General features: G+C 28.9%; 2 protein-coding genes across 4 annotated transcripts; both read left to right on the top strand.

The window, feature by feature from the left end:
* Positions 1 to 46: 46 nt before the first annotated feature.
* Positions 47 to 4,589, top strand: LOC132912266 (cGMP-dependent 3',5'-cyclic phosphodiesterase-like). 3 transcript variants are annotated; one of them, XM_060969591.1, is made up of 12 exons: positions 47 to 188; positions 467 to 583; positions 1,316 to 1,557; positions 1,707 to 1,816; positions 1,892 to 2,031; positions 2,104 to 2,286; positions 2,366 to 2,560; positions 2,630 to 2,814; positions 2,910 to 3,174; positions 3,264 to 3,551; positions 3,639 to 3,784; positions 4,067 to 4,589. In XM_060969591.1, exons 1-12 carry the CDS (start codon positions 81 to 83, stop codon positions 4,326 to 4,328), a joined length of 2,241 nt encoding a protein of 746 aa, XP_060825574.1. In that variant the 5' UTR covers positions 47 to 80; the 3' UTR covers positions 4,329 to 4,589. The 3 variants fall into 3 exon arrangements, with proteins under 3 accessions (XP_060825574.1, XP_060825583.1, XP_060825593.1); XM_060969600.1 differs by having other exon boundaries at positions 2,104 to 2,290; positions 2,379 to 2,560; XM_060969610.1 differs by lacking the exon at positions 4,067 to 4,589 and having other exon boundaries at positions 3,670 to 3,784.
* A 1,168-nt stretch (positions 4,590 to 5,757) lies between these two features.
* LOC132912487 (inner centromere protein B-like) lies at positions 5,758 to 10,583 on the top strand. Its single transcript, XM_060969943.1, has 9 exons — positions 5,758 to 6,244; positions 6,737 to 7,204; positions 7,408 to 8,559; positions 8,663 to 8,824; positions 8,897 to 9,090; positions 9,183 to 9,366; positions 9,478 to 9,675; positions 9,748 to 9,865; positions 9,939 to 10,583. The coding sequence occupies exons 2-9, from the start codon at positions 6,746 to 6,748 to the stop codon at positions 10,130 to 10,132; spliced, it is 2,661 nt and encodes an 886-aa protein (XP_060825926.1). The 5' UTR covers positions 5,758 to 6,244; positions 6,737 to 6,745; the 3' UTR covers positions 10,133 to 10,583.
* The last annotated feature ends 16 nt before the right edge of the window (positions 10,584 to 10,599 follow it).

Raw genomic sequence — 10,599 nt, 5'->3', positions numbered from 1 at the left:
GATACACCGTGATATGATTAAATCATACGATTCGTACTAATTCAGATATTTACAAAAAATAGCGGTGGAATTAATTAAAAATGAGTTCAATCGACTTCAACATGCCAAACACGGAACAAATTCTTTTGCTTCTAGAAGAACTATGTAGTCTTTCTTATCCCCAAGTACAACAAAAGTTAAACAAATACGTGAGTAATACTGTCATCATTTTTATGCGTACAATTTTTCGCGGCACGCATGCTTCTTCTTAAAAGTGTTGGAAAGAGAATTTCCTATTAATAATAAATTTTGATGATCAAGATATTTTCCTATCAAAATGTTTCTAAGATAAATATAAACGTGAGGTTTATTTCATCTATTGCAGTACATTTTATATAATTGCTTGCTATAATTGAATCATTATAAATTTATTAAAATATTTGTGGTACAAGAAACATCGTTTGAATTATGATTTTCAATATTGTAGATACAAACTGCAACAGACACGAAATTGTCCTTTCTTATACCAATTTTAGTCGAATCAGAGGAGATGGTAATCCACGTGATAGGAGAAAAAATTTTAGATAGAGAATTAAGGTTTCCTGTAAGTAAAAGCTATTTATAGTATAAGTTGTAATAATAAGATTGTTTACTTTTTACAAATTAATGCTTATACAATCATAATAAAAAATAAATAATATTTGTAATTTTTGAGATTAAGTTTTTGGAGGTTTTCTAAACTCTTTTATTTTTTAATATTTGATGCTTGAAATAAAATTTATATATTTTGAAGGTATCATTGTTTTAAGTTTAATGATTTAATCTTAGTAGTTTCAAGAATTGTCCTATATTACAAATAGAGAGTACTTAGCAGTGTCTAATCCTCAAATAGAATTCATAGAAATGTACATAAAAGAAGCCATACAAAACGAATCATTAGTGATAAAACTTCAAATGAACTATGCAAAAGTTCTAATTGAGATTATTATCTACACATTTATGAAGCTCACACACGCATTTCACCTTTTATTTGGAAATCAAATCACATAAATCTTCTTTTGACAAAATAATGCAATTAATAATATATTTAAAAAATAATAATTGTAAAGTATGTTAAAGATATATACAAGCGATACATTTTAAAATAAATTTATGTTAATTAATAAATATTAAGATATAATATTGGTTATAATATAAAAATTATAACCATTTCTTTTTTTTACTAGATTGAAAAATTTTAATGATCAAAATATTTGATTATATATGTCAATAACTAATAGTTGATGAAAATAATTCATATTTTATTATGTATATAATTTTAAATAATCTTTCTTAGGTATCAAATAATGTTTTACGTAAAGCTATACAAAACAGAAAGCCAACTACTATGGATATAACAATGCTTGATGAAGAATTACTACATCATCTTCAACCAATATGTCCAGTATCAAATTCATTTCTAACAATTCCTATACAACATCCTAAGCAGAATTATATAGCGCTGCTAGTTTCTTTGATTGATAATGATACAGAAGATGAAACTACATGTAAATGTGCAATAGTACAAGAATGTTTTAAGTAATTATCTTCTTCTATTATATGAAATACTGATTATCTTAGAAAGCATTATTGTATACATATATTATTGCATTTTTATAAATGATCAAGATTATACCGAGTTAAACATATTTTTTTCAACGTATTTAAATATTTTTTCTTTAATGTAGATTTTGCCTAAGATTTCTTCTAAATTCATTTAAATGTTATGAGGAAACTCGATTGAAACACCAGTGTCAAAAGTTGCTTGCCGTTTCTAGGAAACTTTTCATACATTTAGGTAATATTATCATAGTTAAAATAAGTAATACTTTAAAAACCATGCATTTATTACATCTTACATATTAATAAATAGGAGATTTTTCTGATCTATTGAGAGAGATAATGGCTGAAGCCAGGAACTTGACAAATGCAGAACGCTGTTCATTATTTTTATTAGATCCTGATCAACAGGATCTAGTTGCTAAAGTGTTTGACGGTATCGCTATGAAAGAAGTGAGTTTAAAGTTCAAACTGAAACATTACATCTCATAAGTAAAATTTAAAAATAACATAATTATTTTGTAGTCTGTAAAAGAAATGAGAATACCAATAGGACAAGGCATAGCAGGTCATGTTGCAACTACTGGAAAAGTGCTTAATATTAGAAATGCATATGAACATCCCCTTTTTTATCGTGGTGTAGATGATGTAACAGGCTTTAGAACTAGAAATATTTTATGTTTCCCAATTAGAGATGAAAGTGGAATTGTAGGTAAATAAAAATTGTATTATAAATTTTATTACATAGATATATAAAAATTAAATTTTTCATTTCTTAAACTAAAAGATTGTGATTATAGGAGTCGCACAGCTTTGTAATAAAAAAGATGGATTATACTTTGATGTCTTTGATGAAGAAGTTGCAACAGCATTTAGTATCTATTGTGGTATTTCTATAATGCATAGTATTGTTTATAAAAAAATGCAAGATGCTCAAGCACGAAATAAACTTAGTAACGAAATAATGATGTACCATATGAAGGTAAGACTATGTTAAAATATACAGAGCTTTTTATCAGCTCTTATTTTCAATAAAACATCATGCATGCAGGTGGAGGAAGACGTTGTTCAAGAGATATTGGGTTGTAAGGATGAACATAATATAAAAGATTTTAATAAATTTGAATTTAGTCCTAGAGGTGTACCTTACAAACATATGCCTTGTTATACGATAAAAATGTTTAATGATTTAGGTCTTATTAATTATTGGAAACTGAAATTATCAACTTTAACAAGGTAATAAAATTATCAAGTTTTGTGTTCTCTTATGCCACTTTTAACATAAGATCAACATTACAGAAATACAATATTAATTCATACGAATGTTACAGATTTATATTATATGTAAAGAAAGGATACAGAGATGCACCTTATCATAACTGGGTACATGCATTTTCTGTGGCACATTTTGGATACTTATTAATACAAAATTTAAATCTTATTGATGAGAATTATATGACACATTTGGAAGCTTTGGTTTTTCTAGTGTCATGTTTATGTCATGATATAGATCATAGAGGAACAAATAATGCATTTCAAACTAAACGCTCTACGGTTCTAGCTAGTCTTTATAGTTCTGAAGGTTCTGTAATGGAGGTAAATTACCTTTAAGAACAAAACGGTTGTTAACAAAAATTGAACATAAATGTGATATCAATATAACTTATCATTCTCTCACTTAACAGAGGCATCATTTTGCACAGACCATGTGCATTTTAAATAAAGAAGGGTGCAATATATTTGAAAACGTTAATAGTGAGGAGTATAGCGAAGCATTAGATCTACTGAAAAATAATATACTTGCAACCGACTTAGCATGCCACTTTCGAACGGTAGAAAAACAGGAAGAGATGGTTAGAAGTAAATTTGACCAAAATGACACTGAACGAAAGAGATTATTTCTTAATATGCTTATGACATGTTGTGATCTTAGTGATCAGACTAAACAGTGGAAAGTTTCTAAAAAAACTGCAGTAAGTAGAGGTCTAAGTTTAGATAAATTTCGAAGACAATAATATATTTAAGAGCTTATGTGCTTTTTTCCTTTGACTTTGCGTTAGGAACAAATTTATGATGAATTTTTTTCACAAGGAGATTTAGAAAAAAGTATGGGCAGTTCCCCCATAGAAATGATGGATAGAGAACGAGCATCCATACCAGACCTACAAGTTCAATTCATTACAAATATAGTCCTTCCACTTTTTATGTAAGTATATTTTAAAGGAAACTGTCTTTGTACAATATACGTATATACTTTTATTTTTAATATACATTCAAAGTCAAAAAATCGGATTTGAGATCTATTTTTCATAACAAGTATAATTAAAAGGAGGAATAACGTTTTTGTAAAACATAAGATTTTCTTAATTGAAAAAGACAGTGATGTTTTGTGAAGACAGTAGAGTATAGATTATAGATTATAAACCTTTCTCTTTATTTAGTTAATTTTGGTCTTCCATATGATTTGTTTTATTATTTTGTCTCTTAGTAATCTTTCTACATTATTTCCAATGGTACAACCACTTGTTGACGTGCTGAAAGAAAATCGAGCTTTATGGGAAGTGTCTAAAGGCATATTTCAAAAATATATGAAAGCAGGAACAAAAGGTATTGCTATCCTATTGGATCCTACTTTTGAGGAAGAAGTATTACAACTTTATGCTCAAAGTAATACAGGTTTCTCAAGAAATTCTACTATCAAATTAGAATTAAATGAAACAACAAATAATAGTAGGTATACAATGAAATAAACACACGATATTTTTACCATGAATATAAAAGTTTTTAAAATATATAAATCATAAGATTTTTTAAATTCAAAAGCAATAGGAAAGGCCTATTAATCACTAGATATACAAAAAATAAAAAAAATTTATTTATTACAAGAACGCAGGCGTTCTGAAACTGTTTATTATAAATTTGATGTACATTGAAATGTTATATTTATTATAGAGTATGTATATGTATGTACATAAGTATGTTATAAATTATAAATATTTTATTCTTTAAAATCGTGTTCCTTAAATGTGTATTTAGTATTTAACATTTCTTTTGTGATATATTACTTATTGTTATTAAATACATGAAAATATGAACATTATATGTAGTTTATAACATACATTAGTTTGTAAAAAGAATTTGTGCAATTTAAAAAATCATATATTTTATGACTGTAATATAATAATCTCTTAAAATGTAAATGTTTTTATTAATAATGGTTCATAAACTGAGCTATACATTTAGTTTATATTCCTAAATTTGTATTTTCCATTTTACCATTTCTATTTTCTTCAATATTTAAGGTTATATAATGTACAAATTGCACCAATTCTTTTTAACCTATCAAGTTATAAATTGAAGTTCCACAAAGCTTTAGAAACATTAACTTAATAGACTTTTACAGTGGCTTGTAGACTTATATTATAAAGACTTATAATAATAATGTAAATTATACAAATATTAATTCATAATAACAATAAAAGTTTAAATTTTACATATTAAAGAAATTGCTATTCTTTCCAAAAGTTTACTTTTGGGAATGTAAGCACAGTTAAAAGAAACGTACATGTTTCTATAAGAAAGTTTTAGTGAAGCTTTTATTCATATATGGAAACATTATTATAATATAATTTACAAAAACACATGCTTTGATGTGATAATGAATAATGAAATTGACAAAATGATTTATATATGGAATTTAGTCACCTTCATCAATAATAAATAAAACTTTCTATAAAAACTTCATGAAACATATTATATTTATACAACTTTATTACCGGTTTTGAAACATTTATATAGTTTCTAGTAATTAAATTGTAAATATAGTAAACAAATAATTGTATTAAGTTATGGTAACCGTTTATTTATACTGGTCGGGGGAGTGTCGGAAAATTCAAATTCATCTTTGTTCGATGGTTGCACGCAGTGGCAACATTGTTTTGCCCAGAGTTTATTTATTATTACATTACGTGTATCCTAACGATTTTGATACTCCGAGACAAAACAACAACATGATTTGATTTATTCTCTAGCTCGTGTGCTGCTACATATATCCTAGCGATAATAGTACTCCGAGGCAAAACAACAATATGATTTGAATTGTCCCCGCTCAGTCATGTGCCGCTACAAGATTTTTTCCCAATAGAATCACACAGTTTTCATAGTTTTAAAACACGTCCCGTCGCGTATAAATAGCGTAACGTCGTTTCTGTACCTCACAACCCTACTAAGATTGTAAGTTGATTTTGCGAGAAACGTTTTTTTATAGTTGGTACACCATTGTATAAATATCTCAATACCTGATTGTGATTTTTACAACCGCGGACGCTAACAGAAAATTATTTTACATGAAGATACAATTATAGAAATTGATAAAATTATTCGACTAATCAAATTACGTCGGATGCGATTTAAATTCTAGAGAAAAATGGTGCGCCCGGGAGAATAGATGGCGTTAAACGCAATGATTCAAATTAAACTGAAAAGTCGTTATGTACTTTCGAGATGCAAAACTTCCTTAATCCCGCTTGTGTCACGAAATGGAGATCAGCGTTTCCCTCCGTTTAACGCATTTTGCCATTGAAAGACACTAATTTCTGTGACTTGTTTTATCTTTGTTGTAAAAGTTTATATTTACAATTTTGTAGTTTTTATGAAAACGTAAAAGGTAAATAAATATTAATAAATATTATAATAATACAATATAATACTACATAATAATATTAATAAATACTTCGCTATTTACTTATTTTATTTCCGTTAAAGTATATTGTATTTTTCATTACAGTACCTTCATTTTTATTTAGTATAATAATAAACTTATATACGTTAATATTCATTGATATTAGTGTAATTGTAAGCTTCACCGTAAATTTAATAAAATTAATAAGAACGGAATTATTAAAAGGGTACATATGTGTAATTAAACTAGATTCTATTCTAAACGTTACTTCATTATTTTATTATTGTTTCATATAAATATTTTTTTTCTGAAAAATAATTTACGTATGCTTCCAAGTTAATAGAAGTAAACACAACGTGTTTGTATTAATTGCTATATATGTCATAATTTCAATCATAATATTAAATTATGGTACGTGTTATTAAAAAAGTATAGTTTAATGTATACATTAAATACTTATAAAGAATTTATTTGCAGATTTTAAATATGGGTACTAGATCAAAGGATCGGATTAAAGCAATGATTACCAAAGATATATTAAATATACATAATTATTGCTTGGATGTTAAACGATCTATTAATGACAATTTTGAAGATACTTTGGATTATTTACGTGGTTTAATTGCTCAAATACCACAATCAGCCTCTGGCCCTTTAATTACAAAGACGCCGAAAGTTTTGAAGAAGAAAGGTATTCAACGTATAGAGACTATCCCAGAAAATGATATTATCAATATTGATAATACAGTATCAGATTCTATTGCAATACACGATAAAACGGAAAATAAAGATATAAAAACTGGGGATGTGGTAGAAACAACAATTGGCCGATCAAAAAGAGAGGCTTCAAGGAAGGCTGCGACTAATATTAAAATGCAGCAGTCAATGTCACTTGCTGCAAAATTACGAAGGCCGTTAACTCTTGACGATGACAGTAGTATAAATGTTCGTATCATATTATGATGAAATTTAATATTTTTAATCTTACCCCAAATCTTATGTTCCCAATCAATACTAACCTTTATATATAGTACCTAATAATCGGTTGATATCGGTTAATTAATATGTTGAAATCTAATTGCTTAATGTATGTACATTGTGTATATAAATTCTGTTATAATATTGTTAAGTGTATTCTAAATTTTTAGAGGAAACGTGAAAGTCGATCTAAAAGAAAGAAAAGTGGTAGAAGTAGTTCAGATGAAGAAACTACGCAAGGACCTACAAAATATAGTAAAACAGAAAAGAGTGTTTTAAGCGAGACAATTTCAAGGAGGATCACGGGTACTTCACAGGTACATTCACAGGATCATCTGTCTATAAAAGAAGATGCATTACAGCCAGAGAAGATTGAACCAATGAAGTCTTCAATGACAACAAGAAATAGTAATAGAAAGAGAACTTTTTCACAAAGTGAAGACACGAAGGGTAAAAATTCTAATATTATTGATGACACAGTAATTGCACCAACAGGAAATGATATTGAAGAACCTTCAATGTACGAGGATGCACTTGAGAAACCTACTCCTATTATGAATTCGACGATGAACGTCAATTCTACTTATACGCAGAAGATGATGAACGCTACCGTAATTTTAGAACCTTTATCAGCAATAAAATTAAATGAAACTGTAGTGATTAATAAAAACTTGGCTAGTAGTATAGGAAAAAATAATGAACAAAAAACAGTCGAACGAAAGGCTGAATTTATGTCTCCCAAGTTACCTAAACTTACAACACGGTCGTCAACAGCTTTGGAGGAGAGGATGCAGCAGCTAAAAGAAACGATGGCAAACAAAGAGTTTGATGAATTACTCACAGAAGATGAGTCATCCCCTGAAGTGAAAAGGTCTAAAGGAAATATTAAGAAACAAGAAATTAAAACACGACAAAAGCGGAAGAACAGATCTGTGACATCGAGCGAAGATGAAATACTTAATACTCCAACAAAACCGTCTTTGAAGGAAAAGAGTACGATTACAGGATTAAAGGAAATAAGAAACACGTATAAATCGAATGCTTTATTCAGTCCATATGCCAAGGAATCTGTGAAAAAAAGAGTTGAGGCATTTGAGCAAGCAGGCATGAACACTCCAAAACTTGCTGTTGATATCGATGCACCAACTCGAATAACGAGAACAAAAACACGTGCTACTAGAGCTGCTGCACAAACAGAAGCTTCAGGAAATACAAACGTTGCGGAGAAAGTGGTTGTTCAAAAATTAGCACGGAAGTCGCTTGCAAAAGCCAAAAAAATTTCATTAGCAAAACAGAATAAGGATGCCGATGAATATAAAGAGGTATTTAGAATTAGAATTATTATAAGGAAAATTTATTAACAAGATATTTGTCAATTTTGTTTATCGATTGTAAATTTAATTATGTTTCCAATCTTATTTTTAGAACAAATTACAATTAGAACAAAAGGCTAATAAACTAGTTTCTGTTGAGAAAATGAACTACAAACAGCAACAGAAGTCAACCCCATTAGGCAAAATAAGAACTCAGTTGCCAATGTCTGTTAATCGTATTCCTCATACTCCAGCGAATCAAACTAATATGATTGTAAAATTCATTTCTTTCTATTAGTAGTATCTAATATTATAAGATTTTTAAACGGTAGTATTTTAATTTTAGCACAATAGGGCTTTAAGTGCAACGCGCACAAATATTATTACATCGATGGAATCTTTAATCCAAGCTCCAAAGTCAGTCAGTAAACGTAATTCACTGGACAAAGTACTAGATGAAAAGAAAAGAAAATTGAACGACGAGGATGCGAGGAAAAAACGTGAAGAGGCGCTAAGACTTCAAACGGAAGAAAGGAAAAGGTAAATTAAAATTAATCGATATAATTTACTTGATTTTAAATCAGTAGACACACATTACTGAGTAATATATGAAAAATATATTTTACATAAAGGAAAAGACAAGAAAAAGAATTAAAAAATAAGTTAGCCAGAGAGGCGAAAGAAAAGCAAGATATGGAAAAACGTCAAAAAGCTGAGAAAGAAAGAGAGGAAAAAGCACGTTTAGCACAACAAATGCAAGACAGACAACGCGAAGAAATGGAGAAGAAACGTCTAGCTCAATTACAACGTGCTCAGGTATAAAATTGATAATTTAAAAGATACATGCGTACAAAAATAAGGATACCGGAGAAGATATTGATTTTTATATAGTATAGAAAATTAAGCTACAGTCGGATTAATTCGCAGGAAAAGGAAGAAAGAAGAAAGCATGAAGAGCAACAGCGCTTACAACGTTTACAAGAACAAGAAGAAGCGGAGCGGATATTAGCTGAACAAAGACGCCGAGAACAGGAAGCTGAAAGGCGAAAAGAAGCCGAATTAAGAGCTCAACAACAAGCTGCAGCCGAAGCAATGAAAGCTAAGCATCAGATGCTTACATCACAGGTAACATTACAAACAATATCAAAGCATTCTTCTGTTATAAAGGCATAAGCTATTATTCGTTCAATATTTTAGACAAAATATGGCCCCAAACAGCATGGCCCAACCACTTATGTTTTGGATAGTGAACCTGACGACGATGAATCAGACGATGAATCCAGACCAAAGCATACAATTCCACATTGGGCACAATGTAAGTATTGTTTTACTTAACGAGTTAGTAAACATTAGAATGCACAGAGCACTCGAATTTTTATCAATTTTAGCGTACATACGTAAAAATCAACTTGCCATGCAACGTTACATTCCGGAAAGAGCAGTCTATAAATTCTTTGGTAGCAGAAAGTGCACACCGGATCTAACTCAAATGTTTCACAATATAGATAGGAGTAGATTACAACGCACGTCCAGTGCAATATGGAAGACACCACCACGTTATTCCATGATGGAAAACGAATAAAAGGGTGTAATTTGTTAAACTGAATACTGTTGATTTTGTATTGTGGCTTAGAGCAACGATATTTATCATACCTTGCATGTAATATAGAAATGACGTTACTGTCATTAAAATATGTATATGTTCTTGACATATCGATGTACGTAAGACTATTCCAGGTTTTATATTTTAGAACGATCATAGGCATATATTATTTTTATTTTACTAATCAAATTCTACCATTTTTTCTTATTTATATGTATCTTCTTAATTTTACTAAGGTCGATAGAAAATAGAATTGTCATTTAATTAATTATTAGCAATAAGTAAATAAATGTCCTGGTATGACTTTTTAATGAGAAATAAATTTTATTAGATTTGACTTATTATCGCTATTGCGCACAAACGTTACGGGTCACTTTCTTTCTCTTTTCAAGAAAAATTTATTACAATGCGATATTAACGAGATATTACCCTTTACTTTGATGAAA

The sequence above is a fragment of the Bombus pascuorum genome, chromosome 1 (assembly GCF_905332965.1).
Source record: "Bombus pascuorum chromosome 1, iyBomPasc1.1, whole genome shotgun sequence".
Classification (NCBI taxonomy): Eukaryota; Metazoa; Arthropoda; class Insecta; order Hymenoptera; family Apidae; genus Bombus; species Bombus pascuorum.
Note: the sequence above shows the minus strand (reverse complement) of the source record. Positions and strands in the feature narration are given on the sequence as shown.

Excerpts from the sequence above, each read along its gene's own strand:
- LOC132912266 (XM_060969591.1), top strand. The coding sequence starts at position 81 with ATGAGTTCAATCGACTTCAACATGCCAAACACGGAACAAATTCTTTTG. Across the intron at positions 1,558-1,706 it reads ATAGTACAAGAATGTTTTAA|ATTTTGCCTAAGATTTCTTC; the intron begins GTAATTATCTTC and ends TCTTTAATGTAG. Across the intron at positions 3,175-3,263 it reads CTGAAGGTTCTGTAATGGAG|AGGCATCATTTTGCACAGAC; the intron begins GTAAATTACCTT and ends CTCACTTAACAG.
- LOC132912487 (XM_060969943.1), top strand. The coding sequence starts at position 6,746 with ATGGGTACTAGATCAAAGGATCGGATTAAAGCAATGATTACCAAAGAT. Across the intron at positions 8,825-8,896 it reads CGAATCAAACTAATATGATT|CACAATAGGGCTTTAAGTGC; the intron begins GTAAAATTCATT and ends TTTTAATTTTAG. Across the intron at positions 9,367-9,477 it reads CTCAATTACAACGTGCTCAG|GAAAAGGAAGAAAGAAGAAA; the intron begins GTATAAAATTGA and ends ATTAATTCGCAG.